Source organism: Sceloporus occidentalis, unplaced genomic scaffold (genome assembly GCF_023333645.1).
Source record: "Sceloporus occidentalis isolate IW3139 unplaced genomic scaffold, rSceOcc1.0.p SCAF_7, whole genome shotgun sequence".
NCBI classification, from domain to species: domain Eukaryota; kingdom Metazoa; phylum Chordata; class Lepidosauria; order Squamata; family Phrynosomatidae; genus Sceloporus; species Sceloporus occidentalis.
Window position 1 is genome coordinate 6,427,848 of NW_028316987.1, and position 27,084 is coordinate 6,454,931.

Sequence of the window (27,084 nt, forward strand, 5' to 3'; positions counted from 1 at the left end):
GAATTGCCTGAGCAATTTCCTCACAAGGGGATAATATTGCATGCTTAAGGCCACTAATTATTTTTATCATAATAGCTAATCCTCCCAGAGACATATTGCCTCTGGCTCTGGAAGTAATATAAAACCCTCATCATTAGTAGCCACAGATAGCCTTATTTTCCATTAATTTTTCTTTTAAAGCTGAGCAAGAATTTCCTTTTACAGCTGTCAGTTAGCCATAAGTATGTGGTTGCAGCAAGTTATAAGTGCCTGAAGGAGTACTTTAATGAGTCTTGAATCTCACATCATTTAACTTCAGTGGATGAGACCAGGTTCCAGTATTAGGAAAGAGAGGTTGCAAATCTATTAATCTACCTTTTCTATCTTCTGCACTTCTATGATGTTCCTTCTTACCTTTTTTCTGAGCCAGAAAGCATCAGATGTTGTAGTTTTTCATCATGACAGAGTTGTTCAAGCATCCTTTATCATTTCAGTTGCCTTTTTCTCTATCTTGTCAGGGTCTACAATCTTCTTTTTCAGGAGAGCTGACTAGAATTGTAGACAGTCTACCAAGTGTGGTCTCACCATTTATATAAAGACAATACTGGCAGCTGTATTTTTTCCCCTTTCCTAATGAGAGTTAAGGCTCCATCCTCACTGCAGAAATAATCCAGTTTGACGCCACTTTAATTGACATGGCTTGATGCTATGGAATTCTGGGGTTCGTAGTCTTGTGAGGCATGTAGCCTTCTCTGTTGGAGGGGTCTGGTGCCACAATAAAATACAGTCTCCAGAATTTCATTGCATTGAGGCATGGCAGTTTAAGTGGTGTCAAACCTGGGTTATTTCTGCAGTGTAGATGCAGCCTACCAAGGAATATCGTTGCCAGCTCTGACCCCATAAACATGAATGTGAAGCTAAAATCCAAACCCCAATCCCAATGTGCAGCATTGTACATTTGTTTACACTGCACCACATTTGCCATTAATGCAAAGTTTGAGGAGATCCCTTTGAAGTTCTTCACTGTCACTCTCTTTGTTATAATCCCCAACTAAGAACAAGTAGAGAGCCTGTGTTTTTATTTCATGATTGCCAAGTTCCCTCAGGATTTTGTTGGGGGACATTGCCAAAAACCTTTTGAAAGCTAATGGGTGAACTATCCCTATAGTGTCCCTATTTCACTATCCTCCCTCACACATTCAGAACAAAACGCACAGCTAAAATGTCCTAATTATGCTGTGTTATGATATGAAGTTTTAATATTCTTTACAATTTTAAAGTTCCTTTGATGATTCTTTGGGGGATAAAATGTAACCCAGAAAAAATAATTGTATAAATAAATATAATATAGGAACTGGGTCATTTTTTTATATAGATTTGCTACTGCATTACTTCTGGAACTAAACATTTTATGATTGCTGCTGCTTTAATACACTTGTGAACAGTAAAATGTCCTTTATTGAACAGTCTGTAACTTTCAATTCTATTGATTTCATCTTTTTAAGCATTCAGTATTTTCAGTTGCTGCTGTGTCATTTTTAGTACTACTTTGCTGTTTTACACCATTCTTTTGTGTGGCTTTGTTCTCAAACAGGTTCCTGGGAATCTGAAAAGAATTCTCCTGGGAATTTGTGGGGAGGAGCTGAGGCATCCTTGTTACTAAAGGGTCACTGAGACATATTTTCCAAAGCAGAAAAAGGCAAATAACCTCACTCCTGAACAGATTCCTGAACTGAGCCTAGTCTCTGTCTTAATTTGAGAGTGAATGGGAGGCCATTCATAACACACATTTGAAAATAGGTGAGAAATACTAATGAAGTCTACTTTGTGAAAGTGGCAATGATGGTGAAGAAAATATATCTCCCCCAGTAGCATTACATCTTTAGCCATCTTTTAAAAAGATATGTTGAAGGCTGTTGCAAATTTGCACCCAAGGTACTCTCAAGCCCAGTGCAGCATGTGTGCTAACCATTTCCAAGACAAATTCACTTTATTTGCCTCAATTTATTATTTACTCGATTTAGAATTTACTCAGTTACTAAATTTGCTATTCAGGGCACCGCTGTTTCTAGAATAGTGTCTAGTCCTATGCTGAGTGTTTTTACATCCAGAGGATATGGAGATGATGTTTGGAAGAGTGGACCATGACAATTCAAGTTTGATCTTCCATGGCTTATTATGACCAGCAGAAGGAAGATGGTTCCATGGATCCAGAGGATAAATGTATACAGTGGACCCTTGTTATACACTGGGGTTTGGTTCCAAGATCCCCCATGTATAACAAAATCCGTGTATGCTCAAGTCCCATTAAATATAATGACATAGCAAAATGGTGTCCCTAATAAAAAATGGAACATCAAGGTAAATTTATACTTTTTTGGAACATTTTCAAACCGTGTATGCTTGAATCCGTGTATAAATAATCCGTGTATAAGAAGGGCCGACTGTATTTGTGAAAAGGAGTGGCTTAAAGCAAGTACTTGTGAGATCACATTTGAAGAAACCCTCCCTGCATGTTAAGAATATAAAAAGATCCTGACAGTAAGCAATAGTCCTCTCTTAAATAAAGTACTTGGTTAGAATATTACTGTGCAACTGAAGATATTTGGGCTAAACTGATATAGATCAAGTGGGCACTTGTTTTGTTTTCATTTTAAATCAGCATTTCTGGGCTTGGTGTGGGTCCTAGGTCCTAAAGCCTTAAATTAACAGTAACAAAAGATGCTGCCGCATACTAGTCAAGCTGCTCCACAGCAGTTCAGAGATATGTCTTTCTCAGTCCCATCCAGAGATGCCAAGGAATGAACCTAGGATTTTTTTAAATGCATTGTATGTGTTTCAGAATACATCTTCCAGGCTGCTACCTAATTCTAGAACTAGGTTTTGGCTCAGATTAAGACATGCAGAACAGCTTATAAGACTGCAAGTGTTAGAAGATTATCTTAGAGAAATCTCATCCATTTTGGAATATGTTTTTAGAAGTTTTATTTGTAAGCCGCCTCGGGTCCCATTTGGGGAGAAAGGTGGGATAGAAATCAAATGAATAAATAATAAATTTTATTGAAAGTCTATGTAGAATTTTCAGAAATGAATGACATACTTTACAATATAGGAAGACATGTTTGGTATAGGCTACATTGCAAAAGTTGGCAACTATGGCCCTCCAGATGTTTTTGGTTAATTTCCATAATCCTTTACCATTGGCTATGGGGGCTATGGTGATGAAAGCTATACATCAAAAACATCTGAAGGCTACAGTTGTAAACCCTAGCCTAGAGGGACCAATTAATTTGATGTAATGTAAAATAACAACAGTCGGCTGCCTAAATACCCTAAAGGCACCAGATCCAACCTGATCTTGAAATCTAAGCAGGGTCATCCCTGTTTAATATTTGGATGGGAATCTGCCAATGGATACCAGATGCTGTGCATACTATTTCAGAGGAAGGAACTGGAAAAACCACCTCTGAGTATTCCTCGCCTAAGAAAACCCTGTGAAATTCATAGGGTCACCATAAGTCAACAGGCAACACGAAGGTACATGCATACACAAAGTAAGGCCAAATCATCTTGACTCAAAACATAGCTCCCTCACATGTTGCCATTGGAAACACTTTAACAAAAGTTAAAAAATAAAGAGTAGCCTAGCATGCAAATGGCTGCCTTTCATCATATCATTATATACTCATCTTCAAAAAAGATGGGGGGGGGGGGGCAGGGGTGAAGGAAGACCTCAGAAAAAAGAGGTAGGACAAGAACACTATCACTATGAAGGGGAACCACAAAAACCAGAAAACTAAAGAGACCAAAACCTTGGTGATAAGGGGAAGTTTCACTGCTGCCATTTTTGGGGAAGGTGATCGAGAGGGCGGTTGCAATCCAGCTTCAGGCGGTCTTGGATGAAACGGATTATCTGGACCCATTTCAAACTGGCTTTCGGGCGGGTTACGGGGTTGAGACGGCCATGGTCGCCTTGGTCGATGATCTCCGTCTGGGCATCGACAGGGGAAGCGTGTCCCTGTTGGTGCTCTTGGACATCTCAGCGGCTTTCGATACCATAGACCATGGTATCCTTCTGGGGCGCCTGGCAGAGGTGGGAATCGGCGGCACTGCGCTCCAGTGGTTCCGGTCCTACCTCTCCGGGAGGTCCCAGATGGTGCAGCTGGGAGACTTGTGCTCCGACGAGAGGGCCCTTAAAACTGGGGTCCCTCAAGGAGCCATTCTGTCTCCCATGCTATTTAACATTTACATGAAACCGCTGGGAGAGATCATCCGGAGACATGGGGCGCGGGGTTATCAGTACGCTGATGACACCCAAATAATCTTTTCTATGTCTCCGACTGATGCAGTGACTGAGGATGGCGTCTCTCCTCTCGTGGCCTGTCTGGAGTCAGTAATGGGCTGGATGAGGGAAAACCGACTCAAGCTGAATCCAGAGAAAACGGAGGTACTCGTGATAGGTTCCCCTGGTCCAGGAATGGCGGTGGTTCCACCTGTCCTGAACGGGGTCACGCTCCCTGTGAAGGACTCCGTGCGCAGTCTGGGGGTGCTTCTTGACTCGTCCCTTCGCCTGACTGCTCAGGTGAATGCGACGGTCAAGAGCACCTGTCATCAGCTTCGGCTTATTCGCCAGCTGCGCCCATACCTGGCCCAGAGGGACCTTGAAACTGTGGTACACGCCCTGGTAACCTCGAGACTGGATTTCTGCAATGTACTCTACATGGGGCAACCCTTATACCAAACCCGGAAGCTTCAAATGGTGCAGAACATGGCAGCCAGGCTGGTCACTGGTACATCCAGGGCCAGCCATATAACACCGGTATTAAAAGATCTCCATTGGCTGCCCATTCGCTTCCGGGCGCAATATAAGGTGTTGGTGATGACCTATAAAGCCCTAAATGGCCTGGGCCCAGGATACCTGAAGGACCGTCTCTCCCCATACATTCCGCCCGCACCCTCAGAACATCTGGGCAGCAATTACTTAGGGTTCCCGGGGCGAGGTTTGTCTCCACTACCAGGAGGACATTTTCCATCGCCGCCCCGGCCCTTTGGAACACGCTGCCCATAGAGCTCCGCTCAGCTACCTCCCTGGCCCAATTCAGACGGGACTTGAAGACCTACCTGTTTGGGATAGCATTCCCTGAATAAGGTTCCATAGGCCCCCCCCCCCGCCGCACCGGCAACGGGATTGGCTAACCTGGGGCCTTTTGTTTTTATGTTTTATGTAATTTGTGTATGATTTTAAGTTTATTGTTTATTGTATTTTAATTGTTGTAAACCGCCCTGATCTGATGGAAGGGCGGTATATAAATAAAAATTTTATTATTATTATTATTATTATTATTAAGTTCCTCTGTACCAGTTTAAGGAAATGGAGATCACATCTAAAAGTAGATATAGATTAAGAATGAACACCAAAGGTATGTATGTATTTGACAACAGTGCTGTACAAATGAAGAATTTGAGACTAAGGCGGGATACATACCGCCATTTAGTACGTATAGAATACGTACTAGGGTTAGGAAGGGGCGGTGCTTCCGCACCCCCCTAACCCTAGTACGTATTCTATACGTACAAGATGGCGGTGCCCCTTCCACATGGGCGCCGCCATCTTTGCGTATCGGACGCTGAGCGTCCGTACGCGTCGCGCCGCTTGTGACGTAGCGAGCGCGCCCCTGGCGCCTCGCTACGTCGCAAACGCGACGGTAAAAGAAGCTCCATTTTGGAGCTTCTTTTTCGGTCCGCGCGGGAGTCAGGCCGTCTGAAGGCTCCAGCTCCCCCGCGGACCTACTGGCGGCGGCGGCAGACCGCCGCAAAGCGGCGGTATGTACCCCGCCTAAGTATAGAGATCCTGAGGATCTCAATTTAATTTTAAAAGTAATTAGGTTTTCAGGCTTTGAGACTAAAAAATATCAACTGAAACATTTATAGGTAATGCCCGGTGAAGAAAATGTTAAGGAAAAAGCTGGTTAACTGCTTAGAATACACATACCAAGGACATTCCTAGATTTGTAAGTCTGTTGCTTCCTTCAGATTCATCCCCCCCCAGGGTTTGCAGAAGAAAATGTGCACATCTACTTTGTCTGCATAATTTATAAAATATTTTTGAGTCCCTCCTCTCAGATATTTGTAGTGTGTATTTTTAAGAATAGAGAAGTGTGAATTTGTGCTATAAAGTGATGGTCTTTGGATGCCAGTCCTCAGTGAATTTCCATAATATGGCACACTGGAAAGATCTGCCAGTCTACCACATAAAATAGATGGAGAGATACTGGTGTAAAGCCTTCCAGGTATTGCCTATTTAGAAGAACAACAATAATGCTGCCCTCTATTTTTTATTGCAATTCTTTGGGCCCAGACCATATATCATACACCCAGAACTCCAACGATGAGTTTCTGCTGAGGTAGGAATACAAAACAAAACAGCATATTGAATAGGGGGAAAAAAGACTGACCCCACATCCCATCAGAACAAATTGGGAGTGCTTTCTAGGATCTATGTAAACTAGGGGCCCGAACTGATGGCCTTTGAAAGCCATCATCTGGGTTGCTTGAGAGTGCAATGTTTTGACGCTGTATGTTATGAAGCCGCCCTGAAGCTGCCCAGAAGTCAGGTGGCTTCATGACACTCTGGCGGTGTGGCATTTACATGCCACCACAGCATCACGAAGCCGCCACGCGGTTGCAGCAGGCCTGGCAAAGCCGGCTTTTCCCCTGCCAAAAAAGGAGACGTTATTCACTCCTTTTTGGGCTGGGTTCAAGACGGATTGGGGCCACAGCATGTTTGCCACGGCCCCAATCCATCTTCGGAAGGGGCAGTTCCAAGACGCTCCTGCTGTCCCATCTGTCCCCCCCCCCCCCCCCCCAATGTTCAGAATATTCTCTCTTTTTGAGTCTAACTTTCACCTTAACCTTAAGGGTAGTGCATCCATTATGCATGTTTCTCAGAACGATTTGTCAGCACAGAGTGTGCATGGTTTACAGATGAAAATCAGAGAACAGAGTAGGGAGTATCCGTCAGCTGGTTTTTCTTATAATAATGTGTAACCTAGGCTAATGCCACATGTTCTAGGATGACACCCAGTTATATTGCTTCCACTGAAAGGAAGCAAAGTTCCAGCAGCTGATCTATCCTTCCATAGAAAGCCACAAAAGCTCAACTAACAAGCACAAAAGCTCAACAGTTAAGAAGAACCTATATCTTAATAGTACCAGGTGTTAATTCTGTACTGCTCTGAGCTGTAAGATGGCAGAACTAAGTAGGTTAATCAATATGGTGATATGTTTGGTAGAGAAAATGTGTGTGTTGCACAACAAGCCACTTATTAGTTCCTTAGATTGTAGATATGAATTGAATCCTGTCTCTTTTTGGACTGATGGATGTATAAAGTCTACACACAGCAAAGCAAGACCTTTCAGCAGACTGTCCAGGAATGCTTCTTCTCTCCCATTAGGTATTACCTGTAGCATTAAACAGCAACTTAATAATACATGGTAACAAAATAAAGATCACAGAAGAGACAGAATGTTCCCTGAAATATTTAATTGATAATCTGATCCCTATATATTTCTGTGGAACAAGACTGCACAGCTTTCAACAAGCAATTATGGAGTGGGATGGTGGGGGGGGGGGGGGAGAGGAGAGCCATAACACATTAGCTACCTAGAACACTGCCTGAAAAAGAAACACTTTGATTCGAAGATACTTTTCCAGTAATTGAGGTTTGTAAATGGTGGGCACAGGACATTTTGGCACCTGAGATGTTAAATCCAGGTGAAATTACTTCAATTTACATCCCACTGGAGTCAGTGGAACAAACTAGTACTGATTTAACCAAAGTCCCATGGATTTCAGTGGGAACAAAGTGAAATTAACTTTAGATTTTTATACAATTCACTGCACAATCCTACATAAGCCCCACTGAAATGGATAACCACTTCAGAATTTTACATACAGAAATTTGTATCTCCAATTATGTGCTGTCCTTAAAGGTCCAAAATTTTTCAACCTCCTCAATTTGTCTCATGGTAGGCCCACTTATGAGTTTGAACAGATTTATTCCCAGATGCAGGTATAATTAAGAATAAGAAAGAAAATCAGTTTTGTACACCGATACCCATTAAAATTGTTTTACAGTATGGTGATACAGCCAAAGCGATCTACAAAAATACCATTTTCCAGTTTTGCCAGCATACCACACCAAAACCAAGACTCTTCAGTTTCACATTGACTTTCCTTTTTATTAACGCCAACTAGTTTTAATTTTTTTCCTTTTGTTTTTCTTTTAAAACAATAGCACAAAATATGTTTCCAGGGAAGCAGTTTGACAGCTAGGATCTGATGACCTTCTCAAATAACAGTTAAAGCCACACCAAATATGAATTCCTTTTTAAAAAGGTATTTTAAAAAAGGGAACTGTAAACATTTGTGGGAGGAGTGGTGTCATGTTTGAAATCTGGTTAGCAGGAACATGCTAGTCTGGTAAGCAACTGATGGCACACAACTTAGAATTTCATCATCATGCCAGCTAATACAAGTTTTAAGGCTTCTGAATCAAATTACCAAACATCACCAAAGAAAGGGGAATGGAAAGCTGCAGTCACAAGAAGTTTAGGGCAGTGTTTTGGTTTTTAAACTGAGCGAGTCTTTTAGTCAAACTACAGTGTTATGCTTAAAGGGGCCAGTCCTTACAGTGGCCCAGAAGAATCCAGTCACAGTACTATATGTTACTTGCATGCAATGGTGGGGTATAATTTAAAGAAAGATAGAAAAGGATGGTATGAATTCTTTCAATGTGGCTGAGAAAGATGTTTCCATAAGATTTTGTAACCTCTAAGGACACCAGCAAATGAAACCCAAAAGTTGAGGGAGAAAGACAGAACATTTTATTTCTTCCCTCCCAAGAGATAATGAGATGAGGGATTGGGAAGGACAGGATTCTTACAAGTGTTCAAATTTGAACCAAGATTGCAGGATGTCTCCCAGAAACCCCCGACTCAGTAATACACATTAGGTTATGCCAAGCTGTCTTTCACAACTGAACCATTCCACACAACAATACGTGTTTTTTGCCATCTTTTAGTGTGCTCTCTGGCGTGCTCAGAGGCGTTAACCCATTCCTGCCTTCAACCTGCCATATATTTTAACTTCCTTAGAAACCTCTGATTTCCTTGCTGCTTCTTTAATTTTTTTAGAAAAAGGGAGAGGGATGGTTAAAAAATCATTTATCAGTAAGTGTAAGGAAGGGGGTGTTAAATATTTTGACCACTGACAAAGGCTTAAGGAAGTTTCACAGTTTTGTTATGCTCTATTTTATTACTATTATATTTACAGGGTGGTTGGTTTTGTTTTTGTTTTTCGCTGAATTGTTGATAATTTTTAATAGAATTTAATTCTGGAGTGTGAGCAGGAACCAGTTAACTACATTCATTGTCCAATCCCCATTGGTTTGAGAAAAGACTCCAATTTCCTTGGCGTATTATTCAGCTGTTGGATAGCAGCTCCTCATCCTCGCACCGAGGCAGTTGGGCCACAGCAGTTGGGATGTCCAAGATGGGTGAAGGTAGGCTCACACAGCAGTTGGTGAGGCCTTGCGCTGCAGGAGGTACTGATGGACATTTTCAGCATCACGCTTCAGCCATGCAGCGTTCAACAGGATGTTTTCACAGCACTGCTGGATGGTGCGTTCAGCTGATGGAGCTGGGTGACTCTCAAAGAAAGCCTATGAAATGAAACAACATCCTCTAGGAGTGTCATACCTGATAACATTTAAATTGGTTGAAACAGTAAAGATATATAGAGTAAGGGATGTGGAACCTGTGGTCTTCCCGATGTTGATGAACTACCTATCTCTCACCACCAGCCAAACTCACTGGTGTTGGTGAGAATTTGAGTCCAACAATATCTGGAGGACCAAAATTCCACAGCATATAAATGTGGACAGTGAGCAGGAGGACACAAAATCAGACTCAAACTACAAGAACGGTGTCTGAAAACAAAGCAGCTAAAAATATTTTTGCAGATCTATGTTTAAACTATTGTTCTGAATTTCCAGTTATGCTGCAGTAACAAGATATTTATATTCCCTAAAAACCAAAGTGTTATTCCATTTTTATTTTTTAAAATTACATCTATATACAAAGAACATATTTGCTCATCTACTTATTCAAGTGTCCATGGTGAGGCATGGATGACAACAACAACAACAACAAACCAGTTGAAGACTTATATTGATATCCTATGGTCATGTTTCTAAGGGCTACTGTATACATTAAAAATGGCTACTTTCATAGAGTTAAACAGTTAGCCAAACCAACCCAGTTAAAGATTCTGAAAAGTGTTCCTTAGAGCGCTGTGGAATACTGAGTATATAAATAACTCTTGGTTACACATCCAGTGAAGCTTGGCAGGTGTCTGTTCTCCGTCCTATCCTTCTCTGTCATGCTTCCAGAAATCTCTGTGATTTAGAACCAAGCCAAGTAGCCATGTCTTTATTTCCTTGCATAATTTGTGAATGTTATGGTTGTATCACAGCTTTGTCCAAATATACTGGATAGCTAATCACTCCCATGAAAGTGGGACAGCCAACTCTCCCAGTAGTTTGATGGAAACTGGTATATAACCTCCAATGATACAAAGCATCCCAACCACACAGTTTATGTTTATTATGAGGTGCTATTTGATCTTCTACTCAACCTGGTGCCCTCTACATTTTGGAAAATTGCCATAATCCCTTACCATTAGCTGTGCTGGCTAGGGCTCATTGGTATTGACATCCAAAACATCTTGAAACCACCAGCTTGGGAGAAACTTGAAAAAAGATGACTTTATCCTTTTCCGCAACATGCATAGAATTTACATCTATTTTTATAGGAAAAAAGTCTGTAACCATGGTAATTTTCCACCACTACCTACTTGGGATTTTGGTCTGTCAAGTAATATGTAACATAAAATCAATACCAATAAGCTTATTTACACACTTGATTGCAAGCCACCTTGGGTCTCACATACTGGAAGAATGGGGGCATATGAATTAAATAAATACATAATTTTATACATCTAGAGAGCACAGAGGCTGACTGACACATCAAAAAAGGCTAAGTGAGGCAGCAGAATTCGGGAATATCTTGCTCTGAAACATGCTTTCCTTTCTTCCCTAATCAATTCTCAGTAGAGATAGTCCAACAGTGGGGAGAAAGGAAGTTCAATGCCAGTTCACTAGTATATGAATCCAAAAGAACTTACAAGACCATCAGCCAAGATATATATACAGTTACATGTAGTCTTACCTTGACTTCTGCAGCCATTTTGTCAATTGCAAATCCATCCACTGACAGCTGAAACACAAGGCAGAGCACATAGTAAATCAAGAAGGGACATAAAACAAAAATACTTGTTTTATCAATGGTTGATGTAGTCAAGATTTTTCATGCACACCTTTATTAGCCTGGATATTAAAAAGCCCCCCTGGTAGCGATTATACAACTCCTCCCAGTTGTCTCTGACAAACTTCCAGGCAGCTTTTCGGCCCTGCTTACTGCCTCCAGCCACTCCACCAATGACAGATACTGTATCCTGGGGACGTACCTCTTCCTGCAAATTGAACAAAAAGGATCAGTAACTCTAGTATCCTTGAATCCACAAATTGAGTTCCACACATACCAATCCAAGAGTTGTCTCTATTATGTGCACCAGCAACATGACCATTTAACTGACCTTGGGAAATCATCTTTAGGCATTTTAGTTAAATTGTTTCATACTGACTTCTCTGTTTTGTAAAAGATTCTGGGAAATGTTCCAGGGCATACTCTCCATTTATGCCAGTGCCAACCAGGCCTGTAGGGATTCACTAATGCATTGTGAATTGCAGGTGCATGCCAGAACACACCCAGCATTCCCCTGTGGCTCTGCAGTGCAGGGGATGTCAGTACAGTGTGATAAGCAAGCTTCTTTTCCCACAGAATCTTGTCCACCATTGCTGATCTCATTTAGAAACCTTTGGTAAACCTCAGATTTGAAATTCAGTTGGCCAGACCAGTCAGGTAACTGGGAGGGGGGGGTGGGGGGAATACTTAGAACTGAAACAATGAAATGAAGCAGTCACGGCTACCTTATGTTCCACTGATTTAGTGGGTTGTAGAAATGCACAGCAAAACACTGTAACAGCCGTCAATGACGTGAAACAAGGGTAGAGAAACTAATATTGTGATATCATCCCATGTATTTCCATTACATGTTACAGGTGGAAAGAAGGGGAATGTGCCATTATCTGAGCTTCCACTACATCTGTACAATATCTAGAACAAATCTGGTACTGTTCATTTCTCCCCCCAACAGCAGTGGTCTATTCACACAGCACTTTTAGCAGAAAAAAACATCAGGTTTGTAATGCTGACAGGTTCATTCAAGTGAAGAACCAATTACTGCCCTCTCTTTGAGATTTAATTGTGTGCTGAGAAGATATAAATACCTGCATATTCTCTTGCACTAAAACATTTCATTTGTAGAGGATGGTTTGCTCCAGTTTTTCTACCTAGGATAACTGAAGATTCTGTTGTCAAGTAACCCACCCTCTTTCTTTCAAGCATCCAATGGGAAACAGAGGAACCACTGATTCATCTTCTAAACTGTGTTGGTCATGTGTCAATTAGGGTGAAAGAATATGTTCAGCAGTAAGCAATTAGTACAAGCTTCCACTGCCATGTACATTTTCTTTAGTGGAACAAGCAACTAGCTCTTGGGACTTTACATGAAGACACAGACATGTGGCAAACACATGGTTCATTTCTAAAGAAACAGAAGGGCAAAGAGTCCATAATGATGAAGATGCTCTGAACTTTCTGCAGCTTTGTCATTGGTGCCCCTTCCACCTCGCTCTACTGTGCAGATTTTATTTTGCTTTAGGCAGCTACAGATAGGACCAAGAATCTACACAAGACAACTGAAGTACTAGCCACCATTCAAATGCTTTCTGAGATGTCACTAGGTTCTGTCTATGTGTCTAAGCACACCTTTGTAGTCTAACAAATTTGATAGCTTTAAAACAAGAAATCTTTGAAAATGGCACATGATACCAAATTCCATGTTTCTACAGTGACCAATGAAGACAATACACACAACTCAGTGTTTGGATGATTACTCACTGAAAGTGCAAAAGTGAGAACTTTCTGTATTAACTCTGGCTGAGATATTGCGCCAAGTACACGCTCTATTCGGTTCTTCTCTTCCTGCATATCAGCCTGTTTGTGGAGCTGTAGGAAACAAACAAAAAAAGTAAGTGACATTAGATTCATTTCCCGCCTTAGAAGACAGAGAAGCTAAATTAGAAACCTAACATGTGGTATTCTGACAAACCTGCTGAACTTCTCAGAGCATAGCTAATGGGTAATCCACACAGGATTTTTGCCACTTAGTTTAGTGGAGGTCAAATAAAAGCCACAATTCCAAGTAACTGAGGGTCTAAATAGGCAAAAAGCCACTAGATGGCACACTAATTCAACACAATGGTAAAACAAAAGATCTACAGTTGCCCCTCCAAGTCGGTGGACTTGAAATCTGCGGACTTGATGATCTGCGGAGGGGTGACTCGCCACTGAGGTGAATGGGGCGCACTCCCATGGTGCGCACCCTATGCTTGTGTGCAAGAATGCACCCCATTCATTTCAATGGGGCTTGATTATCTGCAAGTCTCCTGGGGGGGGGGGTCCAGAACAGATCCCCCACGAGTTAGGAGGGGGGACTGTACTTTTAATTGCTCTGCTAATATTGGCCTGTTACAGACAGCCAAAATAAAGCTGCTTCGAGTCACTTTGGAGGTATGATATTTCAATGATGCATGAGTCCTAAGAGTCTGGAAGCTTCACCAAAGCTGCACTCCAGTCCTTAGGACTGGAGCGTGGCTTTGGTGTGGCCTTTGGACTCTTAGGACGCATGTATCATTGAAATACCATACCTCCAAAGTGACTCGAAGCAGCTTTATTTTGGCTGTCTGTAACAGGCCATTGTCTCTTCTGAAGTGTATCAATGACGGTACTTTTTAAATGTATTAACATGCCACTCATATTGGAGCTCTTCTACAGAACACAGCAGGGCTGCGGAAGATCCAGGAAAAGTCCCTTTTAATTACTTAGAGGACAAATGGTTCAGCAAAGCACTATTATTTTCTTTTTCTTATTTTTTTAAAAAAACAGTTTAAGCAGGAAGGATGGACTGAGGGCATGCATGTTTTGAAACCCAGATTTCAAAAGTTGGGATGCCCAATACATGTGAAAATCCATTCCTACAAGACTTTTTTCATCATCCCCTGAAACTAGAAACACAGCAGGTTTAAGAATTAGTATGTCTCAGAACACAATCAAGTTTTAACATCATCTGCCAGTTTGTTTTGATGGCCCCTAGTATAAATGGGAATACTCTGAAAATGACTCTGTTGGCGGCATTAGATCCAAAACAAAAAAATCCATGGAATTGGATAGAATCCAGGGATGTCTCATTGAGCAGATTTTTATATGAAAGCTTGATTTGGAAAGGAAACAAGATCATCAAAGTACTGGCAGAAAAAATATTCATTAGATTATATTTTGTTGTGGCCAAGCAATTTCTTTCAACATTGAATACATGATTTGAGCACTCCCATAGCTTATATCTTTATTCTAAGCTTTATTTATTGTATAGAATTGATCTCCTACCCATTCTGAATAACAAAAATTAGATTAAAATCCAAAAGAATTATTTTAGTTTTATGTAATGCTATCCAACTGCACAAATGCATGCGTATATATGTTTTCTTGAGGGAGCATGTTTGGCTTCATCTGGTTCATCAGCCGTTGTCTTTCCTAAATAGCCTAACTCCGAAGATCTACATGCTACTGACATTAATTATGTGTAGGACTGTCCTTGAAAATTATCCAAAGCTTCAACAAGCACAGTAATATAAAGAATACACTCACCTTTAGCATAGTATCTAAGGTTGTACTGTCACCATGCTTCAAAACAGTTACATATACCTGAAAAAAGAATACAACCACTCTTAAACAGCTTTAAAAAAACACTTTCAAGGAGCACATTAGCTGTCGTTCAGTCTTAAGATGCCTGCACTTCTAGATTTCACTTTGCATAGCATCTTTCTCTTTATCCCCCAAATATTACCAAATAATTTCAAAAACCTTTGCAACTATGTGACTTTGACTAATGCTATTGGACTTTCACAATTTAAAAAGGTAAGGAGAGAATTCACCATGCTGAGAAGGTGGGACTTACTGGTGAACCAGCAGAAGTGCATGAAGCAAGGAACTTATGTTTACGTAGCACTTGACTGACTGATTGATTGATTGATTGGATTCAACCCTGCCCTTCTCCCAAAATGGGATTCAAGATTGCCTGTATTTATATACAGGCAAGGGGTGGGGTGGACCAGGTCTTTCAGAGACATCAGGTGACTCAAAGCAACCTACAGGACTTCTCAGATCAGCAGACAGGACGTGCTTTCCTTCTACATGGTCCTTAAACCGACGTCGGGCTTCTTCCAGTGTTGCCTTATGACCAGCTTTTCCTAGCTTGCCCAAAACTAAACCCCTCAGAAGCGCATCCAGATGGCCTGTTGAGAAGCAAATCAGAAAGATTAAATTCACTGTTTGCTTTTTAAAAAGGGATTAACAGTCTCTGTGTATCTGAATATATAACAGGGCTGATGGTGGTTGTAGTGAAACATTTAGAGGGCCAAAAGTTTGTCCACACCTTCCTTTCTAGTCAGAAGTCTGTGAATTTTTCTACAAGATGGCTGCTAATCTTCCCATTCCTAAACTCCAGAAAGAGATCCTAAACATCTGGATAGATTCATAATGACCTTATTCATTCTGCCATTAATTCTTAACTACATATTTGTAGTTATTGCAATTATGGTATCTCATTCTTAAACACCAGAATCAATAGTTTAGGTGTCAATATTGCATGGAGCTTAAATGTTCTCCTTGGCATCAACATGAAATCTGCTAATTACAAGCAAGACTGAGGCTGGGTGATATACGTCAGTAACAGAATACATACAATCCATTCCTTTTATATCAATGGTCTCAGGTTCAGTCTATGGCATGCTCTAAGGAAAGTACCTCAGGCAAGATTTTTTTCAAGGGACCACTACTATTTAGAGTACCACTATCATTTGGTGCAAGCTGTACTGTGCTAGAGAAATTAATGACTTGATTCAACGCAGACCACCTTTCTATGAACATTTGAGCATTGTAAATTTTTCAGCCCTGTACAACATTAATGTCTGCTGGAAAAATTCAGAAGTTTTTAACTATGAACGAATGAGGGACTAAGAGACAGTGACTTAAAAGTCAGCTAGAAAGTCTATGGTTGAACTAGGCTTAGACACTAGCTCAACACTATTCTTCTACTACGCTCCTCATTCTGACTAGTATTCAAAACCTTTTTGTGCAATTGTCTAACATTTGCAGCTATCAAGAAGAAGAAGAAGAAGAAGAAGAAGAAGAAGAAGAAGAAGAAGAAGAAGAAGAAGAAGTAAAACAGACCAACAAATAATTTCTTTTGCTAAACACACACTGTTTTGTGCCAATTCTGGAATGATAAGCACCATAACGTAGCTCTAGGCTAACTAGTCATTCATTATATAAGCCCCTTGAGTATCTGAATATTCTGGAAAGGGGTCTGAATTTCCAATAGCAAAAGTTGCAGGATAAAAATTCAGCACTCAAAAATCAAAACTGAAATAAACCTCCATACCCTCGCCAGGCTTAGGGTCCCAGCCCAGCTTCTCTCCTATGGGTGAAAAGATATCACGGACGAATGTCTGGATCTCCTCATAGAAGTCTGTGTGGGACAAGAGAGTCGAGAGAATCCCCAGGTTACAGCTCAGGTCGCTCCACACGGTATAGTTGGGCTCATTCACAAATGCTTCCATGACTTTTAGAACCTCTACAGTACTAATAATTCCAGCTCGGGCCTGAGAGAGGAAAACATATAAATTAATACTTATCTTCAAAAGCAAAATGAAGCATTACATCTTACCACACACAATGCTTATAAAGACTGGATGGGGACAGACTCTTTACAGCACAGGGGGTGGGCCGGGGCAGTTATAGTTTACATGGGTCTACCTGGTCAGGATACTCTGATCAGAGGACAAAGTTAGTTTTCAGCTATTTGATTGGCTTGGAAAACTTGGCATATGCTTAACTCAGTCTCCTTCCTTTGCCATTTTGCAGAAATTTCAGCCTTCAATTGCTTCCCAAAAAATTCTAATTAGCACACTATCATATTTAAGCCCGCAAGGATCAAGTCAAGTCCCTAAGAGAGACATGAAAGGCATTTATGAAGTTATTGAATGAAAGAAAGACAGAAAGGAGCCTACCTCCTCTATCTCATAATTTTACAATTTGTGTTAACTTAATGAAAGGACAGGCAATATGTTCAGCTAACAACTAGGAAAATACTTTGTGAAATACAACTAATGTGTGGAGGTGACTGCCAGAAGATGGGATTCTGGGAATTAGGCTCAGATTACACCTCCTGGGAGCATGATGGGGTCTCCTTACTTGAAGGCTTTTAAACAGAGGCTGGATGGCAATCTATCGGGGATGTTTTGATTGTGATTTCCTGCATGGCACAGGATTGGACTGGATGGCCCTTGTGGTCTCTTCCAACTCTACAATTCTATGATTCTATTATTCTCCACACTTCAAGGTAATTCAGCTGGAAGGAAAGGAGTATGCATTACTGAGGATCCTTCCTGCCAGAGGCACTTGTTCTAGCCAGCGGATTTGTTAATATCTGCAGTTAGCAAGGTGTACCTGATGAATTCAGGCCAGAGAATGGTTACATTCTCAAATCACTTGAGTGAGTGCAGTTCAAAATGCCTGAACAGTGGCCTAGTTAAATAAAGGTATGTCCCAGAATCCTGCACTATTAATTTGTCAGCAGACTAACATGGAAGAAAGGGTTGCCTGAATACAGGAAGCTTTTTTTTTTTAAAAAAAAATATAGTTTAACTGAAAATTATATTACATCTGCCAAAGCATAGTATTTTGCATTATCTTTTACCAATTGCTATTTTAGAAGCCATGCAATCTGAGGAAAACACCCTCTTCTAAGTAAGACCCAAATGAACATTTAGTTAAAATTAACAGCCCTGAAAATTAGCCTAATCTTTATTTATGAAGGCAGAGCACACAGAGAGTTCACAGCCTTCCTTCAATTTCCTCACAATAAAAGCCACTGAAATCAGAAAAGAAAGGGCACAAGGAATATATGATATTTAAAAGACTAAGTGTATATGTGCAGCTACATCGTGCAAGCACTAGGCACCAGGTTAGCACTAGAAACAGCATTTAGTAGCAATTGTTTCAAAACAAAAGCTGCCAACCTATATAGCTGCCATAAGCAACTTCAAAACACCAGACACTACTTGTGAGATTACAGAAAAGAGTTTCAGTGCTCTGTAGGAGCTTTGGTGGTGCAGTGGTTTAACACCTGTACTACAGCCACTCACTTGCAAACCACAAGGTTGTGATACCAGCTAGGGCTCAGGGTCGACTCAGTCTTGCATCCTTCCGAGGTCGCTAAAATGATTACCCAGCTTGTTGGGGGCAATTAGCTTACACATTGTAAACCGCTTAAGGAGTGCTTAAGTGAACTGATAAGCGGTATAGAAACGTACTTGCTATTGCTATTGCTGTATAGCTCCTCCCCACAAGCAACCAGAAGCAATAAGCCAATTCCATGCAAAATTAGCAAATATAAAGACAGTAGCCAAAATCCAAAGGATCATGATTCAGCTGGGATGGTCTATTAAAAATAGATGACAATCAACATAAAAATCAGCTATACAAAGGAAGTTTTTTTAAAAAAAAAATCCATTCAGCTTGCAAAATTCCTCTAAGAAGCAAACTGGATCCCCAATTGATATTTCACTTGTACACTTTGTTAATGCTTCAGAATTCTGACTAATACAAAATCCAGGCTGCTGGTTTAAGCTAATTGTACTCTTGCATAAGCACTATAGCCAGCAGTTTAAGGCTGGGGCTGCAGTGCCTTCACTTATCACATTTGAGGTGAAACGTAACACATCTCCTTGACAAAATAACTGTAAAGACACTATGCTTCTGGAATAGTGTCTGGTTCTAGCAAAACCCATTTCTACAGCAAAAGGAACAATCTGCTATGAGCAAAAGGGGGAAGTAATGCTAGATTAGGAAAAAGGAGAGGCAGGCAAACAACACTTACCAAAGAGAAGAGGTCATTTTGTAGCCCCAGCCGGTCCACGGGGGGTAAAGAGAGATCACGGATGGCAGGAAGCAAACACTCCAGCATGTCAGAACTGTACTGTGTACGGTAAAACCCTACCGTTCCTAGATTTAACTGAAAACATTGGGAGTAGGGGAAAGCCAGTTAGCAACTCGCAGAAACCAATGTGTAATCTTTAAAAGTAAAGCCATAGTCTTCAAGTTACCTTTGACTGTATTATTTTTCGTTGAAAACAGAGGAAACCACCAAACAGAATTGTTTAATATTTCAATTCTAGTATTTTATGCGACAAAGTAATGAAAAATTATCAGCAGAAATCCAACTTCAGCAGAGGAAGCATTTCAAACAAAATTTTAAAGCACTTGTAGTATGAAGCTGGTAATTAAAACATGGATATTTTTTCTTATTGGCCAGGATAATGGAGAGGATACGTATGAGGTTAAAGAACTCCTGTTTCAAAGTCCTTCCTACTGATGATTGAATTTTGTCTAATTTAAAATAAAGGAAAGCTACATCTCAGTAGGTTCATTGGCAATGTGCCTGCTTCGTGGCCTACCACCTTTAAGACTACAACTGTATGCACGACCCTTAATTGACCATTTTAATATTTTTGCTACCACTAGGTTATGCTAAAACATATAGCACAGTGCTATTTTAATATGTACCATACTTGCACTATAGAAAGTACTTTTGAGTTTTCTAATTTATCGTTGCAAAAGGCCTACAAGGAAGTTCAAAATGATTATCCTAATTTGTACCAGAATTAGAAAACTCCGAATTCACGCACAAATTCTGTATTGTATAATCATAGTAGACACTCCTGGAAGAAGCTGAAACAAGCCTAGTTTGATGCCCTCTCATGATGCTGTTGCATAATCATCAGGTAACAGAAAAAAATGGGAATGGCCAGCTAGAGCTAGAGATCATCAGCAACTGACACTTTTAATCAGCATCCCCATGGCTACTATCTTCTTTTGACCTGTGTAAATATATTAACTGAATCAACATTCACTGAATTCTAGCCCTCCTTTCCCTAATACTGGCAAATTAGTGGAAGAACAAGCTTAAAATTACTCTTGAAGTTAGGTAGCCCAAATTCACCAGTTTTTTTTTAACTGACTGAAAAATAGAGGACTCTTCAGTAGAAAATTTCAGCAAAAGCACACAGTACTGTATCAGAATTATTATTGTTGTTGGGTGCCTTCCAGTTGTATCCAACTTATGACAACCCTAAGGCAAACCTATCATGGTGCTTTCTTGGCAAGATTTGCTCAGCAGAAGTTTGTCTTCCACTGAGGCTGAGACAGTTTGACTTGTCCAAGTTTAACCAATGGGTTTCTATGGCCAAACAGGGATCCAAAGCATGGCCTCCAGTGTTGTAATCCAAAGGTCAAACTACTACACTATGCTGGCTCTCATAGCAAACATTATTCTGTTCTGAAATGCACAAATGAATTAGTGCATACAACAGCTGTGCATTTTTTTAAAGTCCTGGTTGAATGCATGACTTACTGCAAAATCTGCCAATCCTCTTGTCAATCAAAGTGCTGACAAAGTATGAAATATGCCATATTTAGTTAGTGGGCTGAACCATCTGTTTGAGAGAGGAACAGCTCTCTTTTTACACTTGCTCACCTTCACCCACTGCTCTGGCTTCACATCTTTCAAAACCAACGTGAGCTCAGGCTTGTCCATCAACACTTGCATTTTAGCATGGGCTGGGTCTTCACTTGTACAGATGCTGATGGGAATCATCCAGAGAGGGTAATCCTCCCCTATATAAAAGAAAAGAAGGATGCCTGACAGAACAAGGCATGGTATGGTGCACTGCCTAGTTCCCAAGGGAAAAAATTCCAAATTTTATAGCAGTAAAAGCACATCTGCTTCAAGCCAGCACATTTGTACAGTATCAAGATAATGATTCTTGGAGGAAAATAACTTCATCCAAATTCTTCTATACCACTGGGTGCAAAGCAACTTGGAAATCTAGCAACTTCCATTTTCTATGAACAACAATCTCTAACATGGTATTCTAGATTGAATGAAAATACTTAACAGAGCAAAACCAAACCATATGTTTCCAGACACTTGGAAGGTGCAATTTAACTAAATCTCATACCATATTTATATACAATATTGTTTCAGTAAACAAACACACTTTCAGTTAGAGTCTATTTAAACTTCAGCAGCACAGTAAACACTGAAAATCAGAACCACATGATGCCATTTCAACAAAGAACTTCTTTGTGTGAAGCAGAGGCTACAAGACCAATACCCTTTTAACCAAGTCAGCTTAGACAACAAGGAATTAGTTGGATTGGCTAAAACCACGGAGGAATATAGTTTCTTTTTGAAAAGAGCTGATCCACTTGAGAGAATAAATGAAGATGAATGTTGGGGTTCTGGCTTGAGCTGAATGAACTATTCCTGGAATGGAATAGCAATACATTTCAATTTGTTCTTACTTTCCCTTAATATTTAATATACTTATTTTTTTATTTATACCCTGCTCTTCAGCCAAGGCTATCAAAGCAGCTTACAATTTGTTAGACATTTAAGTATTCCACTTTTCAAACATAATGGTTTTCAAAGCAGTTAAGATGCTTTTAGCACTATATGAACAGCACAGAAAACACAAACTCCAAATTAGCCTTACAGAAATATCCAATGGTGCTTGTTTACATGAATTTTATATTCAAACTGTTAAAGGAGTGGAAAAGCAGCCAACAGCATAAAGAACAAGTATAACAAGAGAATCATAGATTTTAAACTATTTTGCTCAGAAAAAAGTCTGAACAGGGAAACTGCTGATATAAAACTAGAAGACAATTATTAAATTTAAGGTGGAAACTACAGAAATGTTTTGTGTTACTCAAGGGTATGATGTTTTGGATGAGCCATTAGCTGCAGCCATTCTGCTCAATGCAAGTTTCCTCAATGAGACTGGTTGAGTGAGTCACACTGAAACAAAGTCTCTAACCAATGGCCATACTTTTTATCAGCAAAGAAATCCTGCTAGCTCTATCTTTTGGCATAGGTTTTGCCAGAAAGCTCCTTCATTTTTTAAACTCTATGATCCACTAAGCAGTCAGATTCCTATATCCCTGACAAGGGCCAAATATCTAGTTTGCTATTTGTATAGTGGGGGAGTAGTTGGGATATATTAAGCAATCAATTCAATACTAGATTTCCATGTAAAGGCAAAGAAAAGCTGTGTAAATCTGTCTTTCTACTGCCTTCATAAAGGTTTTTTTAAATGAGCTTTGAATACACAAAGGCACTACAAAAACACTGTAAAGATATTTTAAAGGCAGTTTACAATCTTCCTAGTTAAAACATGCACACTATAAGAAAAATACAATAAAAACTAAAACGTCAATCTTAGTAGTGTTTCGTTTAAAGGTCAAGTTATTTCAAACATCTAAATCCTAAAAAGGACACCTGCCTGCACAAACTGACAGTGCAAGCGCTGTTTCGTGGAATGGTTGGTATCACGTACAATATGGTGCGCTGCTTGGCTCCTGCTATTAGCCATCGTCTTACCACTGTATGGTCCGCTGGCACAGAATTTCTTCTGGACTAGCTTCAACACTTTGTCATCTTCTTGCTGGGGTAGAGAACAAGAGGTCTGAATATTATTGAGAGGTTTCAAAATGCTTCCAAGTAATATCATCTTCCCAGAATTTCAACTATGAGGCTCTACTTCCTCAACTTCACAAGCAACTTTAGGCTTGTAAAGTTCTCTACACAACTTGTCAAGTTATCTCTTCTTGCCCACTGCTGACTCCCCTCTGTTGTTGCTCCCACCACCATAATCCCCACATACCTTTTTCTGCTGTTCCCAATCGACTCCGGTGCCCCAGTCACAGCTGACATGTTTTCTCATGATACTGTATCATATCACATATAATATATCATAATTGAAATTTGACAGCCAGCAGTGGGTTATCAGGCACATAGGACAAAATGAGGCTCTAACTGCTATGGTCTACAACGACAAATTAAGTAATTTGCAAGGCCTGGCTTGATCTATTCCAATAAAATGTGGCACAGGCTTAACCTTGTATAGGTTGATTTAAATGCCAGGCCTCAGATTCTAAAAGTAAAATAACATTCCAGATATACTTGGATGATCAGTCTCCAGCTAAAAGACTATTCCCTTTCCAAATTTCCCAAACAATGGCATCAACTTTATAGGACCGAAATATGTACTTTTATGACTGAATTATGCTCCCACCCTAAAGACATGAAATGAATTGTAATGCTTAATCACAACTAGATCTAAAGATTATTCCATTATTCAGGAACAGATAGGGCTTTGGGAAGGGGAACAGACATGTCTTACTTTTGTTGCCTGGCTGTATTGGTAAATATTTTCCATTAAGTTACTAAACATGTGCCTCTTTTTTCTTTCATTTACAGTTTAAGACTGTGTATTAACTTAATTATATTTGTGTTATATTTTTGCAGTTCTACTGATTTTAAAAAAGGACAGCAATTACACTAAGAGAATATAAGAAATGACTGGAAAGCTCCCAGGGAGAATGCAGCTTTGTAATTAGCAAAGGGCTGTAGTTGGGCTGAGGCACTTTCTAACCCATGGAATAGTGTAAAGATTGCATCCATGATACTTTTGCAGCAGTACATAGCTCTGAGATCCACTGTGTTTATTTAAACAAACAGAAGATGAAAACACAATTTATGGTCAACTGTAGATTGGTGTAACATCTGAACGTATAGGTTCAGACATGCGGTCCCGCTCATTATGGTATAAAATTAAAAACAGGAATGTTAAGCAAAGCTGACAGTGACAACAGAGAAATGGGCTCAATATTATTTGTTTTAATTGTTGGAACGTCAAATTGCAGTTTCATATGTTGGCTGAACTCAGTCGGAATCAAAGTCAAAAATCATATACCTACCTGCTCTGCTTCCACATAAACAAGTGGAAACCCCATTTGCTTGGTCCATGTATTCATCATAGCAGCAATAGGTTTACCGCTAGCATGTTCCAGGCTCTCCCAAAGGTCCTCTGTAGAAGAGAAAAACTCAGATTGAACAACCCCAACTTCAGCATTTCACCTTTCTATACATTTCTATAAAAACAACCCTAACTTTTAAGATTCTAGCAGGGTTCACCATCATTTTTACATAATTTTAATGGGCAGAGTATTTTACAAATGTTTAATTCTTGCCTCCTCTAAGAATATTACGTGAGTAGGGATAGTGGCAGCTTGACTTAACAGATGGGGAACTAAGACAATGAAACCTGACATTATTCGTGGCAGAAATTCCTTCCTAGTCCAACGGCCTTTCTAAGAGATTACGCAAAACCTCAAATGCACCAAAAGTTCCCAACCTAAATTGGCTATTGTCTTGAAAAGCCTCCCTGAAGATGAGGAGAACACTGCATAAGTGAAGCAATCCAGCTACCTTCATGACTAAGACTTCAGGTTATAACTAGACCTCAGTTCCATACTAAGTCCGTATGTTTTCAGGTCATACACGTGAGGGGGAAAATTATCTCTGGCAGGCCCATTTAATTTGATTTCCATTCACTACTGTCTCAGTCACTTCATTTCTCCAATGTTATCCTTGCATTTAACTATCCTCCTCCTCCACAAAATTTTCCCTGGATGTAATCAATTTACCAAGCAATGCACTTCAATGTCTTGTCATGTCAAGAATCCCTCAAAAATGGAGAAGCTAAACAATTTTCATTTCTCCAGTTTTTTAAAAAATTGTTTCTCATGGAAACTAGCAAGCAAGGAGTGGATGTACATAACTTTTCATCAATTTTAGAAAGTAGAGCATAGGATATATATAGGACAAATTTAAACACTGTACTACAGACATAGTGGTTATGACCACTTTGGCATGCACCGATCAATTTGCTCTCTAAACTGCTAACAAGTGGTTGTTCAGTGGTGATCTGTATCAAATCAGAAATCTCCTCTCAATCCTGTCTTGTTGTTTGCCCATTAGTGACATCCTGGAAATATGTGGCAGCTCAATTTTCACTGATGCTGGCCTTCCAGCAATAAAATAGGTTACTACCAGCCTGGTACACAACTTGTGTCAGAAAACCTTTCTTTATGCTTTATTATGGTATCAGGTGGGTTTTCATGTCTTTGGCCTATGTAAGTCTGTATTTTCAGTCTATTTATGTATCCAGAATCCTTTCTTCATCAGTCCTTATCTTCCAACAACTATGCTGCTCACATCCTAGTTAGTACCTTATTAAGAATAACCTATATATGATCACCTGACTCGAACATTTAAAGTAATAGTAAGGGGTTAAATTCCATTTATTTCAAGATCTGAATATGCCTCTGTCTTCTGAGGTCTAGCCAATACATTTAATGGTACATAAGGAAACAGAAAACAATTCCATTGTTTGCCAAAACATAATATCTAAAATGGCCATGAACTTTTTATACACTTGGCGAGTTGTAATCTAACAGAATATAATTGCTGATGAAGCTTTGCCCCTTTTCTTCAATGACAAAAGGTTGGGATGCAAAGAACTACAAAACTAGCACAGAAGAAAAGCAGTACAACTGAATTCATTATTGTTAAAAAGAGCAATCTTTTACTCTTGAGGCAAAATTCTTTTAAAACCAGGGCATGGCTGTTTTGAAAGAGAATATGTGATATCATATGGTATGGATTCTACAGCTGGAGGTGAAAAAATCTCAGTGGGTATGTCAAATCCCTTGGATGTATCAAATCCCAGTAATAGAGTAGAAAAGTGTCTATATCATAGCAAAAAAGGAGCTGTGTGTCTGTGAGGGAGAGGGTTTATATGAGCATTCTGCAGCTATATGACTACCTCACAATCCCATTAGAAAAAAAGGACTAGGAAACCTATAAATGGATTGCAGGCTTTTTTTTTTTTTATGGCCAGAAGCACTATTAAGTATCTAAAATGCTAAATGGCTGAGGTATCGGCAAGATCAAGGCTGCACACCCTATAAGCAGAAAGATGTAACTTCAACTCTATGTTCTGTACAGTAGTTATCATTTTGACAGTGTTACAACAGCAATAGCTAAACACACACAGACACAGACACACACACTGATTCCTCACCCAATCTTTTATTGATTTTCCAATATTTAATTCTATTCATGGCCACTTTTTTCAAAAGTAGCTATGAAGGGAATTGATAAAAAATGATAATCTTACTTCTTAAAAAATGCATTGGGGGGGGGGGTCTGAAAATTGTAAAACCCAATTTCCGATTCAAATTTGAGACAGGCTTTCTTTAAAAAAGAGGTGGACAACTCATGGTCATGAAGATGCTATTAGACAGTAACTCTTATCAGGTCAAGATACTATAATTTACAGAGTCCAACAACACCTGGAACACTGAAATTAGCCTGCTCTTGACCTGAGGTTAAATTTAGTTTAATTTTCCAATGGGCCAGAAAAAAGAATTGTGAGAAGGACCTGGCACACACAAAGCTATAATATGGTAGAAACCACTTTGCTGTTCTTTCAGGTAAAGAACTCCATAAGATGAGAATAAAACCTCTCTCTGATATAGGTAGTTCTAGAGAGTCAAAAACAAAAGACAAAGAAAAAGCATGAACACAGTGTTCAATTACCTGTAGCTGCATTCTTATGTTGGAACTTGGTAAGATATAGGTGCATTCCTTTTCGGAAATCCTACGAATATAAGATAAAAATGAAAATGTGAAGAATTAGCTTATCAGTTGCTCTGGACAAGATGGCAATATGTTCTTTTTACACATAATAATACTGTTGAAGAGCTAACAGAATTTTCTGACGAATCACAGCTCAATTTATACATCACCTTCCACTCCCTAAGACAGTTTCC

The 27,084-nt window shown here is 39.8% G+C and overlaps 1 protein-coding gene across 1 annotated transcript in view; it reads right to left on the minus strand.

Moving 5' to 3' along the window:
* Positions 1 to 7,507: 7,507 nt before the first annotated feature.
* LOC149309095 (puromycin-sensitive aminopeptidase-like) overlaps positions 7,508 to 27,084 on the minus strand; it is a 91,113-nt gene continuing 71,536 nt past the window's right edge. The window contains exons 12-23 of the mRNA XM_089531780.1: positions 26,852 to 26,912; positions 24,166 to 24,275; positions 22,787 to 22,850; positions 20,879 to 21,018; positions 19,223 to 19,357; positions 16,724 to 16,943; positions 15,433 to 15,575; positions 14,929 to 14,985; positions 13,123 to 13,230; positions 11,417 to 11,572; positions 11,269 to 11,316; positions 7,508 to 9,701 (exon numbers count right to left, since the gene is read on the minus strand). Coding sequence (XP_089387906.1) covers positions 9,549 to 9,701; positions 11,269 to 11,316; positions 11,417 to 11,572; positions 13,123 to 13,230; positions 14,929 to 14,985; positions 15,433 to 15,575; positions 16,724 to 16,943; positions 19,223 to 19,357; positions 20,879 to 21,018; positions 22,787 to 22,850; positions 24,166 to 24,275; positions 26,852 to 26,912 — 1,395 coding nt within the window. The 3' untranslated portion in view covers positions 7,508 to 9,548. The remainder of the gene's footprint in view (positions 9,702 to 11,268; positions 11,317 to 11,416; positions 11,573 to 13,122; positions 13,231 to 14,928; positions 14,986 to 15,432; positions 15,576 to 16,723; positions 16,944 to 19,222; positions 19,358 to 20,878; positions 21,019 to 22,786; positions 22,851 to 24,165; positions 24,276 to 26,851; positions 26,913 to 27,084) is intronic.